The sequence below is a fragment of the Pan paniscus genome, chromosome 7 (genome assembly GCF_029289425.2).
Source record: "Pan paniscus chromosome 7, NHGRI_mPanPan1-v2.0_pri, whole genome shotgun sequence".
NCBI lineage: Eukaryota > Metazoa > Chordata > Mammalia > Primates > Hominidae > Pan > Pan paniscus.
In genome coordinates this window covers 77,140,061-77,166,693 of record NC_073256.2, presented here as the reverse complement: position 1 = coordinate 77,166,693, position 26,633 = coordinate 77,140,061, and the positions used below count along the sequence as shown (strand labels likewise).

Sequence of the window (26,633 nt, the reverse complement as noted above, 5' to 3'; positions counted from 1 at the left end):
CAGAGCAGCTCCATCTTGAATAGGGGCTGGGTAAAATGAGGCTGAGACCTACTGGGCTGCATTCCCAGATGGTTAAGGCATTCTAAGTCACAGGATGAGATAGGAGGTCAGCCAAAGATACAGGTCATACAGACCTTGCTGATAAAACAGGTTGCAGTAAAGAAGCCGGCTAAAACCCACCAAAACCAAGATGACCACGAGAGTGACCACTGGTCGTCCTCACTGCTACACTCCCACCAGCACCTTGACAGCTTACAGATGCCATGGCAATGTCAGGAGGTTACCCTATGTGATCTAAAAATGGGAGACATGAATAATCCATTCCTTGTTGAGCAGATAATCAAGAAATAACCATAGAAATGGGCAACCAGCAGCCTATGGAGTAGCCATTGGAGTATCCATTCTTTTATTCCTTTACATTCTTAATAAACTTGCTTTCACTTTACTCTATGGACTCGCCCTGAATTCTTTCTTGTTTGAGATCCAAGAACCCTCTTTTGGGCTCTGGATCAGGGCCCCTTTCCAGTAACACTATGACTTTTTCTTTCCCTTTTCCCCTTCTTTTTCCTCCTCCTTCAGTGCCTTCATCTGAGTTACAAACCCCTTAAATACTGGTGACCTGGAACTAAGAGGAGGAAGGCAGAAGTTGTTTGTGTGTGTTAGAAGGGGAGAGAGAGAAGAAGAAGTGTGACAATGCAGTTTTACGTTTTGCTTACAGTGTGTGCCATGCCAGGGCTTTCAATGGAGTCTGAACTGGGAAATTTCAGTAGATCAGAATGAGTAAGAGCTGTGTCAAATATCCTTATTCCTGAGCTCTCTGACCCTTTTCTGTTTTCAACTCAGCCTGTTTCATGCCTTGCAGGCCACCTCAGTGTGTCATCTACAGACACTAAGAATGTCTCTTAGGACCATGGTCTTAAGTTAATGTGTTGGGCTGTAATGACTTTCTGCTTCTGCCACAGAATCACAGTGTCACTGCAGACATCTGAACCTGTTTCCATGTGATTCCTTTGCGTGAAAATCACAGTCATGTCCTTTGCCTATCTCAGAACATTTTAGCAAAGATAGCTAAGATATTATCTATAAAATTTGTAGGTAGAAGACTCTATAAGCACCTAGTATCATTACTTAGCCTTATTAATATCAATGGTAATTCTGTGACCAAATTATAGTTATTAAATATGCACTGCCACCATTTTATCATTATCATTATTTATAATTATAATAATTTGAGAAGTTGACAGATTATGGAATACTGTTTTATCTTAGGACGAGATATTCTTATATCTTTTGACAACCCAGAGAGAGACTTTCTTCTCTTAGTGGTAAGAAATTCTAACAGAAGGCCAGGAACAGTGGCTCACACCTGTAATCCCAACTCTTTGAGAGGCCAAAGCAGGAGAATTGTTTGAGCCCAGGAGTTGGAGAGCAGCCTGGGCAACATGGGGAAACCCCATCTCTACAAAAAAATCCAAAAATTAGCTGGATGTGGTGGCACATACCTGTAGTCCTAGGTACTCGGGAGACTGAGGTGGGAGGATCACCTGAGCCTGGGAGGCGGAGGCTGCATTGAGCTGTGATGGTGCCACCACACTCCAGCCTGGGTGACAGAGCAAATCCTGTCTTGAAAAAAATAAAGGGTTAGGTGGGAGGAGAGAAAGAGAGAGAGGAAGGGAAGGAGGAAGTTCCAACAGTGAGCCAAGCTTCCAGGGATGGAGAGCAGTGCCCACCCGCAATGCTGCTTCTCTGGGTCCTTAGACAAGGCTGTAGCAGTACTTCCAGGCAGACCTCTGTCACAGGCCGCTCTGAAGATTGTTTCTCCAAAGGGCTGATTCTATGTCGTAATTCGAGTGTAACTTAATCTTATTTGATGGAGCTTTGTTCACAAAGCAAGTGGCCTGAAAACTAGTTCTTTGCATTCTAATGAGAGTCTTTGGTTTTCAGTCAGAAGCGATTTGACATCTTTATGCTCCTCTCCCTTTGTTGTTGTGGAAAAAAAACATTCATCCTTTCCCAAGCATGTGATACATCTCGAATTTAACCTGGAGTTACTTAAGTCTGGACATGGCTTGTAGGATGTTTTATTGTTCTTCATTTTCCGCTTTTAGGTGAATCATGACTACAGTTTTAGTCATTCTATCTCTAATAACTGATTGAAAGACACCATTTTTTTTAAGAATTCAGAAGAAATCTATATTAAAAATCTACATTATGTTATTGACTATCTTAGTTATTTTCTGGGGAAATGTATGAAAGAAAGTGGAAGGGCAAATAAGTCCGATAGCACTCACTTTCCCCATAGAGTTTTATGACCCTGAAACAGGCCAATTAACAACCCTTTGGGATACCTCCCCAAATTTCTTATTTATAAAATTGATTAATTAATGGTTTACACTGATCTGTATTGTACTTAATGTATCTGGAAAGCTGCAAGCCTGTGCTTCTTAAGTTCTACTTTTATATGCACTGATATTCCATGAGTGGCCAGCGTATTCCAGTGCTAATAACTTTTCCCAGTTCTCAGGAATTTAATTTAATGAATGGAATGCTTAAGGCCTTTTTCCCAGAAAACAATTCTAGATCTTTGGCTTTGTTATACCTATTATAATCTAGTGAAAAATGTCATTTTGTGTGGGCTAGAATTTTCTATTCGGTTATTTTAATTACTTCTAGTGTTTTAAGTAGTTTCCATGTTCTCTGCCACCCAAAAAACTTTGAAAATCACTTGTCATTGCTGTACAAACTACATTTCACAGATACTCTGAAGATGTTTTTATATCTCATCTCCCTTGGAAGTTTTTAGTTGTCTCAAAGGAAGGCAGACAACATCATAAAGAGTGAAGCATATGTCATGTTTGATAACATACCACTTCCCAACATTTCACCTCTGTCTTTTATCTTTTCCCTATTTTTCTTTATATTTTCATTTTTCTGTCATTAATTGAATATCTACTATTGCCAATCATATGCTAATCCTCACATCAATTATGCCGTTGAAGATACAAAGAATCAATTATGCTAAGTAGCTCTCCTTAGGTCCCATAAGTAATAAATGCCAAGGTCAAGAGGATTCCCCTCAAAGACCATAAATTTCCATCTTGCTTTATTGCTTCTCTCTTTCTCCTCTACCACATGCTCTCCTTTGCCTTTCCCTTTTTTCTCTATTTAATTGTAGTAAAATACACATAACAAAATTTACCATATTATCCATTTTTAGGTGTGCAGTTTAGTGACATTAAGTACATCCATATTGTATAACCATCAACATGATCTATCCTCAGAACTCTTTCTAACTTGCAAAACTGAAACTATACCCATTAAATAACTCCCATTCCCGTCCTCCCACCGGCCACTGGCAACCACTCTTCTCCTTTCTCTCTCTATGAATTTAACTACTAGTCTAGGACCTCAGATGTGTAGAATCAACTAGTAATTATCTTTTTGTGTCTGGCTTATTTTACTTGACATAATGTCCTCAGAGTTCATACATGTTGTAGCATGTGTCAAAATTTCCTTCCTTTTTAAGGCTGAATTAATATTCCATTGTATGTGTATACCACATTTGGTTTGTCTGTTCATTCACTGATAGACACGTGGGTGGCTCTCACTTTCTAGCTGTTGTATAGTGCTGCTGTGAACATAGGTGCACTGCCTTTCATTTTGAGTACACTTCCTCCCTCATCTTCTACATAAATTATAGGCTCGTTTGTGGTACCCACTGACTGCTTAATCCTGGTGACAACACTGAGACCTAGAAAATGCCTGCCTAACTGTGGAAGCTGTGGACTGTTTCACTGATTTTTCTTGTCAGCGTATTTCCCCGCCTTGGTTTTGCCTTTCTTCTCAAGTTAGATTTTGCATGGTAATGAATGCATATTCTGTCATTTTCTCCTAAGTCCATAGATGTCTGTCTTTTGCTACCCTTGATGGAACTCCAATGGAACTCTAAAAACCTTCAGAGGAGTTGTAAAAGAGCCAATCAACATGTGTGTGTTAAATGCAAGAGATGAGGCAAGGTGTATTAGTCCCTTTTCATGCAGCTGATAAAGACATACCTGAGACTGAGAAGAAAAAGAAGTTTAATTGCACTTACAATTCCACATGGCTGGGGAGGACTCAGAATCATGGTGGGAGGCAAAAGGTACTTCTTTTTTTTTTTTTTTTTTTTTTTTTTGAGATGGAGTCTTGCTCTGTCACTCAGTCTGGAGCACAGTGGCATGGTCTCAGCTCACTGCAACCTCTGCCTCCCAGGTTCAAGCAATTTCCTGCCTCAGCCTCCTGAGTAGCTGGGATTACAGGCATGCGCTACCACGCCTGGCTAATTTTTGTATTTTTAGTGGAGATGGGGGTTTCACCATGTTGGCCAGGCTGGCCTCGAACTCCTGACCTTGTGATCCACCCTCCTCAGCCTCCCAAAGTGCTGAGATTACAGGCGTGAGCCACCGCATCCAGCTGAAAGGCACTTCTTACCTGGTGGCGGCAAGAGAAAATAAGGAAGATGCAAAAGCGGAAACCCCTGATGAAACCATCAGATCTCATGATACTTATTCACTATGATGAGGACAGTATGGGGGAAGCTGCCCCCATGATTCAAATTATCTCTCATCGGGTCCTTCCCACAGCATGTGGGAATTATGGGAGTACAATTCAAGATGAGATTTGGGTGGGGACACATCCAAACCATATCACGAAGTGTATGAGATAGCACACTGGGTGGAGGTGGGAGGGTGGGTAGTAGAAGTAGAGGTTCAGTTCCCAACTTCAGTGAACTTTCAACTTGCAAATACCCAGTACTTTATCTGTTAGTTTACATAACTTGGAAATTTTATTATCAGACTTATTCAGTGTGTCAGTTATTTTCCACTGGAATGATTTTTGTTCCTGCTCCCACCCTGGACATTTGGCAATGACTAGAGACGTTTCTGGTTGTCACAACTATGGCAAAAACTACAATTACTTTTGCACCAACCTAATAGTATAGGGAATGCTACTGCCATACAGTGGGTGGAGGTCAGGGATGCTGCTGAATATCTTATAGTGCATGGAACAGCCCCTACAACAGAGAATGATCCAGCCTAGATGTCAGTAGTACCAAGGTTGTGAAGCCCCGCAATATATGTAGTATTGCTCAGTTTATATTAGTTAATCACCTGATATGGAACATAAAAATTCACCACTAGTTTTCGCACAGAAAACCTCTTTATGATAATATAGTAACTTGAAATCAAGCTAGCATTTCCCATGCTATAATAGTCATTATTTGCTAATCCAGGATGTAAAATTTTGAAGGCTTAAGTGGCATTTTAGTATCTAAGGAAAATTTTCTAGCAAAAATTTTATTTTAAAAACATAACTTGGTATTTAATATATTGGCAGTTAATATCTATTTTTAAAATAAGGAACCATCAGTGTCCCTCATAAACTCTCTTTGGATTTGAAAAGCATTGTGTTACTGCCTCCTGTATGTTTCTCTCTTAATAGACTAACACTATATTTAGAATGTAGTCCCTATACAGATATCTTATGAGGTAAAGTTGGAAGCTCTATAGGGTGTTTTGCAGCATTGATTTAAAATATTCCATGGATAACCCACTTGCATAGAAGATGATACTAAAAATATAAACAAAATTTATTCCCAATCTGCCCATTTTCTTCAGCTGGAATACTAGCTAGGAAACTCCTAATTTAGTTTTCTGCTTTATGGTACTGTGTTTAAGCAGATTCCTTTCTTCCATAAAATGAAACTTGAACAAGTGGAGTGAGCTGAAAAGACAATTGATTGGAAGTGTCTTGAGAGGCATAGAGATGCCTGAGACCCAGTCACTGCCCATATGTCTAAACCAGAATAATTGCAAGACATGTAATAATATACAGAATAATTGCAAGGCATGTAATGAGACCAATATGTCTTCATCACAAATCCTCTGTTGTTTGTACATCTCCAGCACTGAGCAATGAAAACTGATGTTCATAGCAAGATTTCTGAAATTCTTTCCTAATCATCAAGGGAAGAATAAACTTGGGCTTGATGTTCTAGTTATTTGGTTATGTCCCAAAGGTTGTTACCAAAGGTAGTTCTCACACATGGACAGGAATCGATCCTCAGACATCTGAACCACACAAAACTATATTCAGGAATCCTTGTCTTTCTGTTGCAGGACCTGGGAGGAAGGCAAGGTGCTCATCTTTGATGACTCCTTTGAGCACGAGGTATGGCAGGATGCCTCATCTTTCCGGCTGATATTCATCGTGGATGTGTGGCATCCGGAACTGACACCACAGCAGAGACGCAGCCTTCCAGCAATTTAGCATGAATTCATGCAAGCTTGGGAAACTCTGGAGAGAGGCTGCCTTTCTGGTTCCATCTCCTTGGGTGTGAGGAAAGAATTTCGAACACCAAGACTCAATTCCCTTGACTTGCAGCCCGAGTAATTCAAAGCCTCCTCCTAGGGTCAGAAGACACTAAAGGGAATATTTGCCTCGCTGCAATTCATTTAGGAAACACCCTGCTGTGTGTCATCTCATGACAGCACTGGTCTTCTGCCAGTATTTAAGGTGAACATTTGATAGCTTCTACCTTACCAGCCAAAGATATTTTTTCCACATAGAATAGGTCTAATTCAATGTATAATGAGAACATATGTAGAAACTGTGAATGGATTGCTTTAGTTTGTAATTTTTCTATGCAGTTATATTTTTCTAGTGTAGCTAGACTATTTTGTCATCATGTACCACTACATTTTTGTTTATTTTAATGACAAGCTGTATAAATGCTTTACTTCTAGCTATTTAATGGTAGCATTACTGGGGAACTCAGACTTCCCTCTTTTAATTCTTCTTAGTAAAAGATACTCATGAAAAAAGCAGTTTTATTTTCCTAACAAAAAAGAAAGAGCTCATTATGTCAGTGTCTATGAACTGTACCCATCCCAACTCTCGAGTCATTTGGTTTTTTTATCTTGATTGAGATCCTCTTCTCACTATGCTAGTGGTGGAGATATTGACAAAATCCTATTTCTTTCAAAGAGGAACTTTTCACACCGAAAAAAGAGCATGGAATTATTTTATATTGTTATAAAAATCCCAGATGCAAATTTTTTTAATGCCAATTATTAGAGCTTCTGGGGAAAAAGTATAGTTCACGGAAATAAAACTATGTTCTTTCAGGGTTAGGTGGATAGGTGGCTGCTAGGGTGTCTGGCTCCTGGCTGCTTTGCCATCCATGAGGCAAGGGCTGGGAACACAGTGTCTTTGCCTATGGTAGGTCCATGTGAATGTCAGGAAGCCAGCTCTTCAGTCTTGGAGATGATTTCTGCTACAATTCTGTAGAAAGATTAAGGATGGCAGAGTAAAAGGTTACCAAGAATGCCAGGATGTTTTTCTTGGGCGTAGGAGGTCCAGATTACTTTCCTTTTTGATGAAAGAGTTTGGAAGACTGTCCCATCTCTCTGGCTTGAGAAATCTCTGCCATTTTAAACATCACTGTGAAATAGCAATTATTATCATCTATATTTAGTTTTAACATTACCCACAACATAGAAATAACAGGTAAAAATCGTCTTGCCTACTCATTCCAAAGATGATCAAGTCATTAATCTAGTAAAGTATTCATGCATCAGATTTTGTATATTTTGAATCAAAGCTAACTAGAAATGTTAGATATAAGAATGTAATGATATTCATGCACTGAATTCTAAGCCAATATGAACAAAAATGCTGCATGAATGGCACATAGGTCACCAAAGTTCATTCACAGGTAGAAAAAACTTGTGCTTTCTTTTCCATCTAAAAGCAAAAGGAGACTTTATCTCATTTAAAGAACAGTTCTTTGAAATTGAAATTGACCCTTTTTGCTTGACCTTAAGGAGATTAGCTTCCAGTAGATGAGTTTGCAAAATACTTTCCCTGTTCTTTTGTTTTGCTGGTATTGAAAACATCCCACTAAATCAGATGAAGAGGCATGGGAGGAAAAATATCCAAATTAATTACTAAAATCGAGAAGAGAAGGCAAACTCTTGAAAAGTAAAAAGGTGTTTGTGTCCTTCAGTATTTATTGAACAGAGGAAATAACTGACAAGGGCAATACAATTCAATGTTCATGTAGTAACATTCATGTCACTTGTTGAATTTGGTTCTCATATGTATATTGCATACACATAAATTCAAACTATAAGTCGTCATTGTTGAGCCATCATCTTACATTCATGTAATGAAATTATGGAAGAGAGTAAAAACTAGCTCTTAGTAAATATAATATGGTATTTAAAATCAGGTCACTACAGTAAGGTTCTAAGTATTGCCAATTGAAAAGCTAGAAATGGTATTACTGTTGCAAAGTGTTGTCAATAATTGACTCCAATAGCATTGTAAATACTTGTATCCCACAACTATTTTAAACCCAAGCAATAAAATGGATTTTCTAATTCACTTTAATTCTTTATTTCTCTTACCTATCTATGTCTTGGTACATAAGAAAAGTGTTTCCATCACTGCATTGGTAGAATTATTTCAATGTTATTATTTTTGTGATTTCATATGTCTACACAAAAATGAATTAGTTTAATTTATATTGTGATACAGTTGTTTGAGAAATATTTTTAATTCTGTTTCAACTTTATTTCTCCAAGTGTATAATATAAAAATTACTTCTGTTATTGTTCTCTACCAATAGGGAAAAAAATTAAAACATTAGATCCATTGAGAAAGAGATGTAATAAATAATTAAGATTAGTAATAATATTATCGGGGTGATTATGACCAGTTGAATAATCTCTTTCCCTTGAATTATTTAGCTAACAAATTAACTCTCCCAAATATTTAAAATGTAAAATCATATTTTACTGCCCATTATTAACTAAAATATTTTTGTTTGACTTTGAGCACCAACTGGTAATACTAATAAATACCCATGTCATGCAGATGGCTGGGCGAATAAGAGATGTCTAAAAATATGCACTGGTCTTGGAAAACATGGCACAAGTAAGGATATCATATATGATGTCCGTTTATTTTATGTCTGATTTCTTTTGAATGAGTAGTTGGGGACTCCATTTCTAAGGAGAATAGGTAAATAAAATGACCTTTGACATTTCATCCTGCATTTCTAGTCTTCTCTTACTTCAGTTCTTGCATATTTAGCCATCCATATGGGTCATGCTCCATGATTGAATATTTACCCTCTCAGCAACAACCATGTTCTTTCTTTCTCCACATCTTTAATGGTTGCAGGAGGGTTGTGGGGGCAAGGGTAAATGGTTTGATAGCACTTTTCTTTGCTGTAGTGACCCAGTTGAGGCAACTGGAATGGATTCATTAATCACTGACATGTGATTTTCATGAGACATCGCCTCTGCAGACACATGCTGCACTAATGGGCTTTTGAGCTGCCTGTGGGAACTCACATTGCTCAGATGAAATAATCGTATTTCATGTGCATGTGTCTTCCTTTAACGTCAGCTCATGACAGTCAGCTAGTGACCTGACAAGAGATGTGACATCAAAATAATTTTTTGCAGGATATCATCAAAATAAGCAAACTTTGCAAATACCCAGACCTATGAGAACATGCTCTTAGGCTGAACAATTCGATGCTGGTGATGAGGTCAAAGGAAATAATTCAGTAAGAATGGAAATTACTGGAGATACTATTGTCTCAGGGCTTTGTACTACATGAAACTTGACAGTGGTGTCTGTACAGTTTAACTCTGATACATTTACTTGGAAATGCACTTAATTTTCAAAAACTGGAGAGGGTCCCTGTGTGATACCTCAGAAAAATTCTTGTCCTAATGCAGTGTGTCCATCAAATTTAGTCTTTATTTTTTCAATTTACTACAATAAATATGAAAGGAGGGAGAATCTTTTTTACATAAATGCCTTGCATCATCCTCCAGTCCCCTCACTGGGGGAAAAAAAAAGCATCTCTCAAGTCTTTGTCCAACTTTGGCTGCTCAGACCGATGGCTGGTGACAGTCACTGCAGGGGTTCAGGAGTGGAGGACCTTGTGTCAAGCAGAACACACGTGTCTGCATGGGTCAGTTGCGCATGTGCTTCCTGGGTGGCTGATACCACTGAAGGCCAGTGTGCAGGAGCATTGAGGTGACTCAGGGTTCAGTCCAGAGCCAGGAGTGGCTGAGTGTTCTCATTCTCTCCCTTCTCCTCATGTTTCAGGGTCCCAGCTTCTACCACAGACTGAGATCTAACAAGAGGGGAGGGAAAAAGACAGAATTACAAACAATTCATGGTGACAATTTTGGAACCTTTGAAGACATCCGGATTTTATATTTCTCTTTTTAATAGACACTCAAAAATAAACTGGGTGCAGTGGCACATGCCAGTAGTCCCAGCTATTCAGGAGGCTGAGGTGGGAGGATCGCTTGAGTCCAGGAGTTTGAGGCTGCAGTGAGCCATATTGTGCCACTGCACTCCAGCCTGGGTGACAGAGGTAGACCCTGTCTCCAAAATAAAAATAAGAAATAAAGACACTCAAAATAACTACATAATATATTCCCTTTCGTATCTCTGTTTTTCTTACTTCTTTTGCTTGCTAAACCACATTTTTACGGCAAAAAAGCATTTTGGAGTACTGGAATAATCTTTGCAGTGATCTCTTCTCTTGGTAAAAGGGACATATGTATTCTAGCCACACTCTGCCCCAGCATCTAAATATTCTGTGTACCTTGAGATATATAAAGTTTGTTGAATTTTTAATGTTTTAGTGTACCTTTTAAACCTTTTGTCTCTCAGAGTCATTGGAAACTACCATGCATGATGTTAAGACCATGAATCAGATGGTAAAGTTAGACTCTGTCCCTTACTGGCTGGGAAGCTTGGGGGAGTTCTTAAAACTCTCTGGACCTTGATTCTCTCACCTGTATACTAGAAGTATTACCTACTTCCCATAGTTGTTGATAAAGACTACAACTAATAATATGCATAGAGCATTTGGCATGGAATTATAGTTAAAACTTATGAAGCACTCTTATGACCAACCACTATTGCAATACTAGTAATGATCATTAGTTTTTGATGTGTCCTTTTATACTGGAGTAATAATGATTTTTTTCTAAGTTTATAATATGAATTAAACCAAATTATTTTCCAGCTTACAGAGAAAAGGTTATAAAAAGAGCTACGCAGTAGATATTTAATAAATGTTCACAACTAAAAACAAATTATTATGAAAATGGTTAAATTGTTCAAATAAGTAAAACTTACATATATGTGCAGTAAATTGTTAACTTGGTAGACCTGGGGTGCCCAAACCCTACACATTACAAGTTTTCAAGACTGGCCTTTGGCTCCTCTGAGCCCTTAGAGTAGTCTACCTGATAAGGAGATCTTTGTATATCTGAGACCTTACTTCATGCCAAGTAGTTTATGCTAACAGTGTGATTTATAGTGCATGCTTACTTTTGTATGTCTGGGCTTTAGGTCACACTGTATCAGTTTGACCCTTTTAAGGCAGTAAGAGTGTCAGAGGTGTTTGAACCAGAGCAACTCCATCTTAAATAGGGGCTGGGTAAAATAAGGCTAAAGCCTGCTGAGATGCATTCCCAGAAGGTTAAGGCATTCTTAGTCACAGAATGAGATAGGAGGTTAGCAAAAGATACAGATCATAAAGTCCTTGCTGATAAAACACGTTGTAGTAAAAAAGCCAGACAAAACCCACCAAAACCAAGACGGCGATGAGAGTGATTTCCAGCCATCTTCACTGCTACACTCCCACCAGCACCATGACAGTTTACAGATGCCATAGCAACATCAGGAAGTTAACGTATATGGTCTAAAAAGTGGAGGCATGAATAATCCACCCCTTGCTTAGCATATAATCAAGAAATAACAGTAAGAATGGGCAACCAGCAGCCCTCAGAGCTGCTCTTTCTATGATGTAGACATTCTTTTATTCCTTTACTTTCTTAATAAACTTGCTTTCACTTTACTCTATGGACTTCCCCTGAATTCTTTCTTGCATGAGATCCAAGAACCCTCTCTTGGGGTCTGAATTGGGACCACTTTCCGGTAACATCTTTCTGATGAACCACAAAGGGACAATACTGAGGAAACCCCTGACCCAAAGACTAACTTTGGGTAAGTAAGTGGTGGGGCCTGGTAACAAGAGGGAATGGTGGAAGGCTGAGGACTGAGCAGTTAAGGTCAGTCACAAAGGTACTGCATGCCCATGAGACTGACACCCCCCCCCAATAAAAACCTGGACACCAGGGCACAGATGAACCTCCTTGGTTGACAACACTTTGCAGATGTTGTCACACATCATTGCTAAGAGAATTAAGTTGACAACACTTTGCAGATGTTGTCACACATCATTGCTAAGAGAATTAAGTTCTGTTCATGTGATTTTACTGGAAGGACAACTGGAAACTTACAGCTGGTCCTTCCTGGACTCCTCCCTACGCATGGCTTTCCATTCCTGATTGCAATCTATATCCTTTTCTGTAGTAAACCACAACTGTCAGTCTAACAACTTTTCTGTGTCCTGTGGGTCTTTCTAGTAAGTTAGGAAGACATTATCAAAATTATCAAATACAGAAAAGGGTGGTCTTGAGGACCCCCTCAACACAACATACTAAAACACTATGTTTGTGCATGGTATTGTTCTAAGAAGCTCTTGACCTATATTAGCTTATTTCATTTTCATAACCCATAGTTGTATATTAACATGTATTTACATTGACATATATTAACATTTCATTTTCACAACCCTTAGTTTTTTAGATGGAAAAAACTAAGGGACTGAGAAGTCATATGATGTATAGAAGGCAACACAAATAGAAAGTGGAGATGTTGACAGGTTTATTACCAACACACAGCTCCTAGGTATACCAAAGGCCACAGAAGCATTTAGCTAAAACATCGAGTGTTCCTTCCACCTCACCATAAAAATCACTGTTGTTTTGCCTAAGATTCCTGTCTGCTTTCAAGATATGTATGTACTGTAGAAAGGATAAAATTAAGAAATCAAGAAGCAAATCAGTACAAGTGCCTCAAAAAAATTTATTTCTACTGTAACTATCAATCCATTCAAACAGTCCAACCTTATATACCAAGCTGAACCTTTGAAAGCGAAATGGACTCATGGACTCATTTATTGCTGGGATAGGGCAGAGGAGGGAAGCTCTAGGTTGTAGTTTAGCCCCAGCCCCCTAACACATTTCCAGTGCATTTTTCTCTTTGTTTTAGTTTAAGGCCCAGTGTGCATGTGGGGAAGGGAGAAGTGTAGGTTTGTACGAGGAACAGGAAAGCAGAAAATCCAGAGGCATTAAAACAAACAGCAAGCATGAAGACAACCAAGAGAGCACAACCAGAGACACAGGCCAACCTCCCTCCAGCACCTTGGACAGCTGCCTGCCTGCTTTGACCTATGGACCCTGTGGAAATGGAAAATATTGATGGCCATCTACTTTTACAGACCTTAAACTCCATTTACCTTCTGTCATATGACTTCACTTTATTTCACAACATGGCATGTGAACCACAGCCACAGAGTTAGAGGGAAACAGTGACTCATCTAGACCAACCTGATAGGAAATCTTCAGTAAGGAGTTGTGCAGCCTCTTCTTGAACATAACTAACTTGAGGAACCTGCTCCTCCATGCCCCTAAACCGGCAACTCAGCTAGAAAATTCTTCCTTACATTGAAATCAGCTCTGCCCTTTCTAAACTTCTATGTACAATTTCTGATTCTTTCTCCTGGAGCCACCAGAGTAGACACAAGTACCTTTTAGCCCTCCCCCACCTGCCCAGCCAAGGCTAGCCAGATTCCTCTTGTGCCAAGGTTTCTAAAACTGGCCACCTTAGCACTATCCTGTATCTCTTCATCAACTAGCTGGGTTGCCCACAGACTCCTGGTGTGACCTCAGAATAAAATAATTGCTTCACTTTCTTGATTTTTGGTTTGTTTTTTGCTCTGTTTGCTTCTGTTGAGGCAATTTAGAGTTGCATTAGCCTTTCTGGCACTGATACAACACAACCAAAGGGAAATCTGGCTGTATTTACACATGCTGCCATGCTGCTGTTAACAATTTCTCTCCCATCTCAAAGGTACATGGTTGGGTATTAAATTTCATTTTCTTGAATTTGCTCATGTTTCCAATCTATCTCCATCATTTTGGATCTTGAAATTTGTTACCCATCCAAATGATTATCTGGGATTTTTGTGTCTTGGATCTGTTTCAAAACTTCCCCTTTCCCTGTTTTGGAAGCCACTATGAAAAGAAAATCAAATTCTCAAATAATGAGTTTTTAAAAAATCACTTATTCACACACTCACGCTAAGAAAGATTTGTGAACATCTGCCGTATGCAACGGACTATGAGCAATGTGCCAAAACCTTTATGCTTTTGTGGAAACACTGCTTCAGTTATCCAGCCATAGACCCACAAACAGACTTAAAATCATTGTGACAGGCACCCCCATTACCCAGTCAGAGGAGAGGCAGTTTTGGGGAGGGAAGGTGTTAGACATGAAAGGAAAGGAATGAAGAAAAAAATTATCTTTCACACATTATTCATAGTTCTTATTCAGGTAGCCAACTTTCACTTCCCCCTCCACATTGAGTCAAATTGGGATCTACATGATTTCTTCTAATAGATGTACTGGCAGCACAGACCCAGAATGCAGGCTCTCTTACCTCTGCCAATAAACTGTGTGCCATGGTTGAATGGTGAGTAGCAATAAGACAACTCTGAGATAGTGAGGCCGAGGAACCAAACATAACTTTTTATTTTCCTGGTTTACATTTTCCCTGAGTGAGAAGATGACCATACAGTCTTTTTACTTTCAGCATGACATAATTCTAGTTACCTGGTCACACAATAAACATTTGATATAAGTAGCACACTATGTTATGAAGTATTTTAAATTCACTGGAAAAAATTAGAAAGTAAATGTTGCTTTTCAAAACCTCTAGAAAAAAAGAAATAAAGCCAAGAGATACAACCTTTTAAATCTTGCCCTCAGTATATTTGGCTGATTCAAAATGCTCTCAGGGAAGACCAATCAACTGCTCACTGACAAACATGTCTCCACCACTTCTGAACAGAGTGCTTAGGAATTCTGCACTTAGTACATTAACTATCGAGAAGCCACTTGCTTTGAGGCTTTGTTGTCCAGATCACTCTTGGTGGTAATCTCTTCATTCGGTGGCTTTGTCTTCTCACAAGAAGCTTAACATGTCTGCTAAAACAAACATTTCTCTTGGGTTCTCTTTCCAACACTGAAAGCCAGCTTAACCCCAAGGTCAAGCAGGGGAGTGATTTGAGTTATTTCAGCCATCATTATCTCAGTGGTGTAGTAGGCAACTCTAACAAGGCTTCATTCTAGCCTAGATAGCCACTTTTTGTTTTCCTGCTATTCTCTCTCTCTCTCCACCCTCATTTATTCTACCCTCCCTTACTTCACCATCTCCCTTTCTCTCTTTCCCCTTTCTTCCCCAAAATTGGAACTTTCCCCACTTCATTAAGCATCTATGGCTGTGGTTTAATTTTTACTGATTCTAGTTGTGATCAATGCTTATGAAGAACGAGATGAAAATGGAAAATGTTGGCCATGATTCAGTCCATTCTGCACAGACCTACAACTGGACTGAGAGTTCTGCTCTCAGGTCTACTTTTATGTTCAAAAATTTATTTAGCTACCTTATCTCAACAGCTAACACTCACCTTTTCTTCTTCTTACTAATGCCCTGCATTGCCTTCTTGAGCTATGTGGACCCCAAAAAAGGGACAGGAATGCTGCTCTCCAACCCCAGGCATTCACCAAGAGTCATAGAGCACCCAGCTACAAGGAACCTCAGGAGTGATTCAGTCAAACCTGCATTTGAATCAGGTTCTACCCATCTGTTTTCCAGGACCAACATCATCATTCCATAAGGAACTATTCCACAGTACCAGCTTTCTTTCTTAAAGTCAACAACAAACTTGGTTTTATGGAATAACACAGAATTGCCTAATAGTGAGCCTATGTAAAGGCTTCTAAACAGGAAGAAATAAGTTTTTATAAAGGTATCTTCAAATAATTCTAAGTAATTCTGCTCAGTTTTTTCCCCCAAATAACTTTAAGTATCAAGGAAATTCCCCAGAGGAGCTCTGGCCTGGGCTTGAAGAATGATGGGTCCATCACTTGCTTTGTGATCTTGGGTGAATTCGGCCTCCTCATGTGTAAAAATGAAGATAGGATAGTGGCCACATCGTGGGTGCTGGGGATGATGAGGATTAGATAAATTAAGGTGTGGAAAGTGTTTAGCTCTGTGTCAGCTGGGTATACACATTTATTCTTTTTAGCTCTTATTATTCTTCTCTATTTGCAGATAAGAAAATTAAGGTCCAGAAATATTGATTGATATTCATTTGCAAATTTAGCCACAAAGCATGAATCGAACTCAAAATTTCCATGGCACCACTAAAAGACTTACAAGAGACAATTGTGTGTACTGACACATTATGTAATGTGATTAATAAATGAAAAACTAACATTTCAAAATGGATGAAGTCTAGTATTTTAAAAAATCAAAATAATTGATAAAATAATTTCACATAAAAGCTAACCTTATTACCTTACTTAATATCTTTAAATTTTTAGAAGTAACACAGAAATTTCCATCTGCTTAATAATTATTTATGTAGCTTCGGTGCAATATAGTTATGGTTGTTTTCAACTGTGTAAAGCTATGACGTTTCTTTCTACTATAATGCATTCAATAGTGACCTTGATAAGGAGTCTTAAGGAATATTTGTAGGACATGTATTCTTCTGTTCAGCTACCAAACTCTTCATAATCAGAATCATCCTAGCAGGCAAAATGATTGTGCTCACTGGGAACAATTAATGTTTACTGAACCCGATAAATAATTTTTTTAAGAGAAGCCTAAGCAGCAAATCTTTTCCCTATCAAAGTAAACAAAATAATAAATAAACCTCTCTCTGCTTTGACAATAAAATTTTCCACAATTTACTGAACTGGAAATATAAGAAAACCAGTCCAAAAAAATAAATATTCTATTATTTTGAAGCAAACTAGTTTTAGAGTGAGCCAAATATTCAATTCTCAGCTCTTGCCTATATGTACTATAACGCATGTATCATGTATTTCTACCAAAATGTGGTGGGCTTGGACATTGACTGCCCATCTTGTAACAAAGAAGAAAGACCCCCCCAAAAAAACATGTGCACCTTCAGAAAGGATGGAAGTGCGTGGCTTTCATGAAGAGCTGCACTGTCCGGTATACAGCCCTGACCACAAGAGGCTACTGAGGACTTGAACTTGGGCAAGGTTGAATGAAGATGGACTGTAAAAGGTAATGTACACACCAAATTTTAATGACTTAGTACCAAAAAAATGTAAACTATCTCATTAATATTTATTTAACTCACACAGTGAAATTATACACTAGGTGGATACATTAGGTTAAAGAAGACATTAAAATTAATTTCACCTGTTTCTCTGTATTTTTGTAACATGTCTATTAGACAACTCAAAATTACATATGTGACTCACGTTTTTCCATTGGATAGCATTGGTCTGGAGTCTCATTTACTCCATTATGCTTGTGGCTGAACCTAGAATAATCTAGTAATCCTTACTTAGAAATCTATAGTCATGTTAAAGAGTTTTGGTGACAACATCAGTGTCTGTCATCACTAGCACTTGCTGTTCTAAACCCTTTCCATGTATTAGCTCGTTTAGTTCTCAAACTGACACTCACAAAACCCTCCTCCTGCCCCCATGATAGGAGACCCATGTCCTTAGTATCACTGTTGTTATTTAAATTCTAACTGGAAAGAAACTTTAGGTTAGACTCCATTCACCTGTTATCATTTAGATAAAAGTGAAATTGTACTTGTAATTTTATCTCAAAATAAATAAATAATATGAATAAAACTCGAGGAAGTAACAATCGTCTGTGCTTTTTCCATTTGTAAGTGTTCATGCTATTTTGTTTAGCCAAAATATTATTTCTCCTGCTTTTTTGATCAGGCTAACTCCACCTAGTTTTAAGGACACCTGAAGAACAGTTAGCATTCTTAGCTCTTTAATATTAGTTTCCCTCTTCTGTGAGGTTACAGCATCCAGGGAAATTGCTATTGCAACATGTAGTGCAATATAAAGAAAGTTTGAATTTAATCTCTCTTAATAAATTATGCATTTCTTATTTAAAAAGCTTCAGGAAGTAATATAAACTACTTAAAAAATAAGTTCTTTTTGAAGATGTTATAGCAAAATTAACATTAACTTTATGACTGCAGATGACTGTGGCTGCTCATGATAAGGGCCCTCTGAGAGGTAGATAAACTAAGAGCACTGCGCTATGGTTTGGGCACCTCTTCTTGTCACTCATGTCACTAACTTGCTGTGCCAGTATGAAGCAGTTCACACAGCTACTCTGATCCCATGTAAAACAATGATCTTGAACAAGATCACATTTTTTAGCCACAAGTTTCTGTGCATACTACTAGACTGGACTACAATCACCAATTGTTCTTGAAAATAATTAGATTTTATTTTTCAAAATTCTACAATTCACACTTTAAGTTAATTTGTTCAAATAGTCTAACTCTTCTCTATCTCAACATTTGCTTTAACTTCCCTCTAGAAAAGCCTAGAAAGTCTCAAAATTTACAGAAGTTTGGCCTTTCCTAAAGTTAGGATGTGCCCAATACATTTAGGCTTCATGAGTCAAAATAATTTCTTTTTTTCTTTTTTTTTTTGGAGATGGAGTCTGGCTCTGTTGCCCAGGCTGGAGTGCAGTGGTGCGATCTTGGCTCACTGTAACCTCTGCCTTCCAGGTTCAAGCTATTCTCCTGCTTCAGCCTCAAGTAGAGTAGCTGGGATTACAGGCACCCGCCACCACGCTCGGCTAATTTTGTATTTTTAGTAGAGACGGGGTTTCACCATGTTGGCCAGGCTGGTCCTGAACTCCTGACCTCAAGTGATCCACCCACCTCAGCCTCCCAAAGTGCTGGGATTACAGGCATGAGCCAAAGCCGATTTACCTACTTTTTTTTTTTTTTTGAGACGGATCTCGCTCTGTCACCCAGGCTGGAGTGCAGTGGTGTGATCTCGGCTCACTGCAGTCTCCGCCCCTGGATTCTCCTGCCTCAGCTTCCCGAGTAGCTGGGACTACAGGCATGCACTACCACGCCCAGCTAATTTTTTGTATTTTTAGTAGAGATGGGGTTTCACCGTGTTGGCCAGGATGGTCTCAATCTCTTGACCTGGTGATGCACAGGCCTCAGCCTCCCAAAGTGCTGAGATTACAGGCGTGAGCCACAGAGCCCGGCCCGATTTACCTTTCATAAATGTTTTTCATTTCCATAAATTTCTTTCCTTCTTTTTTTTTTTTTTTTTTGAGACGGAGTTTTGCTTTTGTTGCCCAGGATGGAGTGCAGTGGCGCAATCTTGGCTCACTGCAACCTCTGCCTCTCAGGTTCAAAGCATCAAAGCATTCTCCTGCCTCAGCCAACCAAGTAGCTGGGACTACAGGAGTGCACCACCACATCCAGGTAATTTTTTATTTTTAGTAGAGATGGGGTTTCACCATGTTGGCCAGGCTAGTCTTGAACTCCCGATCTCAAGTGATCCACCCACCTTGGCCTCCCAAAGTGCTGGGATTACAGGTGTGAGCCACTGTGCCCAGCCTGACTTCCATAAATTTCTAAACGTTAAATTGAGAGCTGCCAGGTGCTACTTAATAGCCATTTGCCTGTGTCCTTGTTAAAAACGTTTTAGTTTCTTTAAAGTATTGTATTGCTACAAGTAGTCTGCCCTCAGGTTGCAATTTCCTGCTGCAGAGAGTAGCTCCTACCAAGCTCTTTTAAGTCTGAATTGTAATCACTAAGCATATTCCAGCTGTGCACCACAATTCTAAGCAGCACTCAGTAAACCTTGTTTGACATATTGAAATCAGTCTGATACCATTTTGGAAAAGACGATTTCAATATACACTTTATTTGGATGTTTTAAGAAATATCTACAGGAGTGTTTCGTATCTCCACAGCTGTTCTTCATCATCATCATCAACAACCATTTGTTGAACACTTACTACATGCCAGGTTCTGCACTAAGTATTTCGTCACATTATCTTTATTTAATCTTCACGACAATCTTCATCTGTCATGGTTGTAGTGTAAAAAATAAAAACAAATCAATCAATCAATAAATCTTCACAATAATCTAAGCTGGGTATTGTTAATTCCATTTTGCAAATCAGGAAACTGAGCCTCCAAGAAGGTAATGAATATGTGCAAGATTCCACAGTAAGTTGTGGAACTAGAACGGGAACCCAGATCTGATTCTACAGTCCACATTCTTAAGCACTATCTCTTGTGCTATACTGTACAAAAAATACCTATAACTTGGTAAGAAACCAAAGGGCATAAACATGCATATTCACATTAGTAAATGTTAATATTGAAGTTCTCATAGAACCATTTCTCTCATTGATGTTAATGAATCCAATAGTTTACATTAATCGGCTGTTAATTTATAAAATGTTTGTTTTAGGCGCAGCAAATGAAATAAAAAATAGATCATTATTGAGAAAAAAGTTTTCTAAGAATGTATAGGTTATAGAATCATACTTTATCCCTAATCACCAGCAGGGTATTATTTAATAATACTTCAAGATCCTGTCTTCTAAATGTACTGCATTCACCCAAATATCTGGCAGCATCTATAAAGAACTGCAATCCATCAACATTGAACATTGATGAGAGTAGAGAAAGGGAGTCGATTAGACTTAACTGAGAACACAGTTCAGCTGCCAGAAGACACACCCATCCTGGAACTTGCAGATGGGGAGGAAGGAATGGGAGAAGGGAGCCAGGGAAGGCCACCGTGGAAACTGGCAGCCGCAGCTGGACACTGCTTAATTTACCTACAAAAGGGCTTATTGCTCTTTATGAAACTATGCATTCCTGCCATATTAGCTCACTCGTCTCAGTTTTTCATCTGTAAAATGAGGATAAATGATTGCCATATTCTCCACAGGGCCATGAAAAATAAAAGATACAATAAAGTGCTTGGAGCTCTTTGAAGGAGAAATTATTTAAATTAGAAGTGTTCATCATTTAACAACACTTCCTAGAGTATCATATTTCTGAGCATAAACTACTGATACTCTGCCATATCTGATAACAGAGATAGCCATATTTACCCACTTGAAGAAAATCAAGGAAAAGACAAAAGACTGAGAAAATAGATGTGGAGCAGTGGATTATTTATATTATAAAGTTATTCTTAATTTTACTGAGCAATTCAACAAAAAAATTCCGTTAAACAGAGTCACCCTCATAGCTTGAAGTGTGAGAGCATTCAAGGTCATAACTAGCTTGCGTTGTGCCCAGATCCTTCACAGGAACCCCAGGTATCAGCATGAGATGTATAGAAGCCTTAGAGTTTCAAAATTCGATGCGTATAGGTTTATTGACTTTTGAGGAGTGGAATGCGCTACTACATACGTTTTTGGTGTGGGTTCAGGTGTTCTGAGATGGTCAGAAGGAGTGTTAAATCCATGCATTTCAATCACGTGGATATTTCTGGAAGCTTTTTTTCTACTACCAATCATAACAGAAAATGACTACAGGTGCTTACACCACCTGCTTTGAACAGTCATCTTCCATTAGAATTAGACTGGCACAAAGAGCTGCCAGTCAGTTTCACAGCATCCGTAATTATCATACTCCCTCTGAAGCTGGGGTGCACATGCTCAGTGCAGTTACTTTGGTAGAACAAACTGTGGTGTTCTGAAGCAGGTAGAGAAATGCCAGAAGTTGGCAATGGCTGACGAAATGTTGATGACTCATTCCCTCTGCAGGATGAGTTTGAAAAGGATGGCTAGTGTTACCGGTAAAAAGTAGGTTTCATAGTTATGTTTTTTTAGTCAAATGACAGTATATTAGTGGATCTTCTTTGGCATTGCCAGATTAGCCTAAATATAAATTTTCTTCTTGTATATCTGTATCCTCCCCACTAGGGATGGGGTTTGGGGAACAGTGCAGTGCACGAAAACTGTGATGGAGGAACTTGCTTTTCAACTGTCTTAAAGACAGGATAGAATTTGGGCTGCCAGGAATGAGAACATACATCCAAAATAGTAGTTTAAGCAAAAGTGAATCCCCAAAAAAGATACTCTATAAACCACTGAAGAATGAATGAGTGAATACACAAATAGTGTGAGAACACGATGTAGGAGACAGCATTTTACTTAGAATAAAAATAACTGAATTTAAAATATTTTGCCACCTACTAGCTCTGTGATCTGAGGTAAGTTATTTAACTGCTCTGTGCCTCAGCCACTTCATCTATAAAATGTGGATAATAACCTATCTATTCTTATCTAGTTTAAATATATTTTTTAAATCTATATTTTTTATTTAAATTCTCAAAACTTGAATGGCTGAGTTTTCAAGAACCCTCAGAACAAGTCCAGGGAACATCCATATTGCAGTCTGAAATGTGGGAAACGACTACACTCTAGGGCCTTGCCACTCGTACTGTGGTCCCTGGGCCCTCAGCAGGGGCAGAGCCTGGGAGCTGGTTAGAAATGCAGATTCTCAGACCCAGCCCAGACCTACTAAATCAGAATCTGTATTTTAACAAGATCTCGGTGCTTTGTATGCTCATTAAAATTTTCAAAGCTTTGCTCTAGAGCTAGCAACAACTCACACATAGGTAGGAAACACTCCAAGTGAATTGGAATAGTATCTTAATCAAATCAACAAATATTTCTCAATCCCTTATTAGCACCAGGCATTAGTTTAGGTGCTGGGCCACAGGACTGCACTAATCAGATAAGCCTCAGCATACACAGTTGGTGGGGGCTGATAGAGACAATGAACACATAGGCAAACAGGAAATTTTGGAAAGGGTAAGTGCAAATGAATCAGGGTGGCAGGGAAAGGGGTGATGATACTTTAGTGAGGATGTACCTCCACCAAGAGGAGTCTCCAGCAATGTGATGCACCTGTAGCAGGACCAGTTATTCCTCCTCATTCTTTCACCTGGAGCAAGAATTCAACGCTTCCTTTCTGCTATTGATCCACACTTACCTCCTCAACTCCTCCATTTTCAACACTACACTTCATTATTCAACTGCAAAGATGTATTCTATCTACAGTTTAAGGTACGTGAAGGATTATTGAGATTCAGTTTGAATCATTGTTTTACATTGGTTCAAATTAAAGGTTAATTTCAAAATAACGTAAAAAGATTTTACAGTAATACCTCCAGGTCAGTAGCCTGAACTATGATTTTAGTCAAACACCAAAGACTAACTAGATGAGTTCTTGTAAGAATAGTTCTACTAACATTGTCCCTCTTTGCTCATTAATTCCTTCATTTATTCTTCATTAATAGAATCCGTACTGGACATTTATTTTTGGCCTGCCTCTGAGCCAGGCATGAGAAAAAAAACTAAGCAAAAAGCAAACATGCCACCTGTCCCATTGAGTACCTCTTTCAAAGCTGAGCTCCTTGTCTGTGTTCTTGTTCCCATTCCCTCTGACCCCATTGGAGGCATCACTCTCCCATTTATTTTATTTATTTATTTATTTATTTAAATTATACTTTAAGTTGTAGGGTACATGTGCACAACGTGCAGGTTAGTTACATATGTATACATGTGCCATGTTGGTATGCAGCACCCATTAACTCGTCATTTACATTAGGTATATGTCCTAATGCTATCCCTCCCCACTGCCCCCACCCCACGAAAGGCCCCAGTGTGTGATGTTCCCCACCACCCATGTCCAAGTGTTCTCATTGTTTAATTCCCACCTATGAGTGAGAACATGTGGTGTTTGGTTTTCTGTCCTTGCGATAGTTTGCTCAGAATGATGGTTTCTAGCTTCATCCATGTCCCTACAAAGGACATGAACTCATCATTTTTTATGGCTGCATAGTATTCCATGGTGTATATGTGCCACATTTTCTTAATCCAATCTATCATTGGTGGACATTTGGATTGGTTCTAAGTCTTTGCTATTGTGAATAGTGCTGCAATAAACATACGTGTGCATGTGTCTTTATAGCAGTATGATTTATAATCCTTTGGGTATATGCCCAGTAATGGGATGGCTGGGTCAAATGGTATTTCTAGTTCTAGATCATCAAAGAATCGCCACACTGCCTTCCACAATGGTTGAACTAGTTCACAGTCCCACCAACAGTGTAAAAGCATTCCTATTTCTCCACATCTTTTCTAGCACCTGTTGTTTCCTGACTTTTTAATGATCGCCATTCTAACTGGTGTGAGATGGTATCTCATTGTGGTTTTGATTTGCATTTCTCTGATGGCCAGTGATGATGAGCATTTTTTCATGTGTCTGTTGACTGCATAGATGTCTTCTTTTGAGAAGTGTCTGTTCATATCCTTTGCCCACTTTTTGATGGGGTTGTTTGTTTTTTTCTTGTAAATTTGTTTGAGTTCATTGTAGATTCTGGATATTAGCCTTTTGTCAGACGAGTAGGTTGCGAAAATTTTCCCATTTTGTGGGTTGCCTGTTCACTCTGATGGTAGTTTCTTTTGCTCTGCAGAAGCTCTTTAGTTTAATTAGATCCCATTTGTCAATTTTGGCTTTTGTTGCCATTGCTTTTGGTGTTTTAGACATGAAGTCCTTGCCCATGCCTATGTCCTGAATGGTAATGCCTAGGTTTTCTTCTAGGGTTTTTATGGTTTTAGGTCTACCATTTAAGTCTTTAATCCATCTTGAATTAATTTTTGTATAAGGTGTAAGGAAGGGATCCAGTTTCAGCTTTCTACATATGGCTAGCCAGTTTTCCCAGCACCATTTATTAAATAGGTAATCCTTTCCCCATTGCTTGTTTTTGTCAGGTTTGTCAAAGATCAGGTGGTTGTAGATATTTGGTATTATTTCCAAGGGCTCTGTTCTGTTCCATTGGTCTATATCTCTGTTTTGGTACCAGTACCATGCTGTTTTTGTTACTGTAGCCTTGTAGTATAGTTTGAAGTCAGGTAGCGTGATGCCTCCAGCTTTGTTCTTTTGGGTTAGGATTGTCTTGGCAATGTGGTCTCTTTTTTGGTTCCATATGAACTTTAAAGTAGTTTTTTCCAATTCTGTGAAGAAAGTCATTGGTAGCTTGATGGGGATGACATTGAATCTATAAATTACCTTAGGCAGTATGGCCATTTTCATGATATTGATTCTTCCTATCCATGAACATGGAATGTTCTTCCATTTGTTTGTGTCTTCTTTTATTTCATTGAGCAGTGGTTTGTAGTTCTCCTTGAAGAGGTCTTCACATCCCTTGTAAGTTGGATTCTTAGGTATTTTATTCTCTTTGAAGCAATTGTGAATGGGAATTCACTCATGATTTGGCTCTCTGTTTGTCTGTTATTGGTGTACAGGAATGCTTGTGATTTTTGCATGTTGATTTTGTATCCTGAGACTTTGCTGAAGTTGCTTATCAACTTAAGGAGATTTAGGGCTGAGACGATGGGGTTTTCTAAATATAAAATCATGTCATGTGCAAACAGGAACAATTTGACTTCCTCTTTTCCTAATTTAATACCCTATATTTCTTTCTCTTGCCTGATTGCTCTGGCCAGAACTTCCAACACTAGGTTGAATAGGAGTGGTGAGAGAGGGCATCCCTGTCTTGTGCCAGTTTTCAAAGGGAATGCTTCCAGTTCTTGTCCATTCAGTATGATATTGGCTGTGGGTTTTTCATAAATAGCTCTTATTTTGAGATACTCCCATCAATACCTAATTTATTGAGAGTTTTCAGCATGAAGGTTGTTGAATTTTGTCGAAGCCTTTTCTGCATCTATTGAGATAATCATGTGGTTTTTGTCTTTGGTTCTGTTTATATGATGGATTACGTTTATTGATTTGCATATGTTGAACCAGCCTTGCATCCCAGGGATGAAGCACACTTGATCATGGTGGATAAGCTCTTTGATGTGCTGCTGGATTCAGTTTGCCAGTATTTTATTGAGGATTTTTGCATCAATGTTCATCAAGGATATTGGTCTAAAATTCTTTTTTTTTGTTGTGTCTCTGCCAGGCTTTGGTATCAGGATGATGTTGGCTTCATAAAATGTGTTAGGGAGAGGAAATATTCCCTCTGTTTCTATTGATTGGAATAGTTTCAGAAGGAATGGTACCAGCTCCTCTATGTACCTCTGGTAGAATTCAGCTGTGAATCCGTCTGGTCCTGGACTTTTTTTGGTTGGTAGGCTATTAATTATTGCATCAATTTCAGAACCTATTATTCGTGTATTCAGGGATTCAAATTCTTCCTGGTTTAGCCTCAGGAGGGTGTATGTGTCCAGAAATTTATCCATTTCTTCTAGATTTTCTAGTTTAATTGTGTAGAGGTGTTTATAGTATTCTCTGATGGTAATTTGTATTTCTGTGGGATTGGTGGTGATATCCTCTTTGTCATTTTTTATTGCGTCTATTTGATTCTTCTCTCTTTTCTTCTTTATTAGTCTTGCTAGTGGTCTATCAATTTTGTTGATCTTTTCAAAAAACCAGCTCCTGGATTCATTGATTTTTTGAAGGATCTTTTGTGTCTCTATCGCCTTCAGTTCTGCTCTGATCTTAGTTATTTCTTGCCTTCTGCTAGCTTTTGAATGTGTTTGCTCTTGCTTC

General features: G+C 38.7%; 2 protein-coding genes across 22 annotated transcripts in view; one reads left to right on the top strand and one right to left on the bottom strand.

Annotated features, from left to right (window-relative positions):
* The window catches only part of ASPH (aspartate beta-hydroxylase), a 214,078-nt gene extending 204,985 nt beyond the window's left edge, over window positions 1–9,093 (top strand). For all 21 annotated transcript variants that reach the window (XM_055116588.2, XM_034966138.3, XM_034966135.3 and 18 more), the window contains one exon: window positions 6,159–9,093. In XM_055116588.2, the coding sequence (XP_054972563.2) occupies window positions 6,159–6,309 (151 nt within the window). In that variant the 3' untranslated portion in view covers window positions 6,310–9,093. The remainder of the gene's footprint in view (window positions 1–6,158) is intronic.
* Window positions 9,094–9,796: 703 nt separating this feature from the next.
* Window positions 9,797–26,633, bottom strand: part of CLVS1 (clavesin 1) — a 216,872-nt gene continuing 200,035 nt past the window's right edge. Inside the window, exon 6 of the mRNA XM_003805105.6 lies at window positions 9,797–10,198. Coding sequence (XP_003805153.1) covers window positions 10,111–10,198 — 88 coding nt within the window. The 3' untranslated portion in view covers window positions 9,797–10,110. The remainder of the gene's footprint in view (window positions 10,199–26,633) is intronic.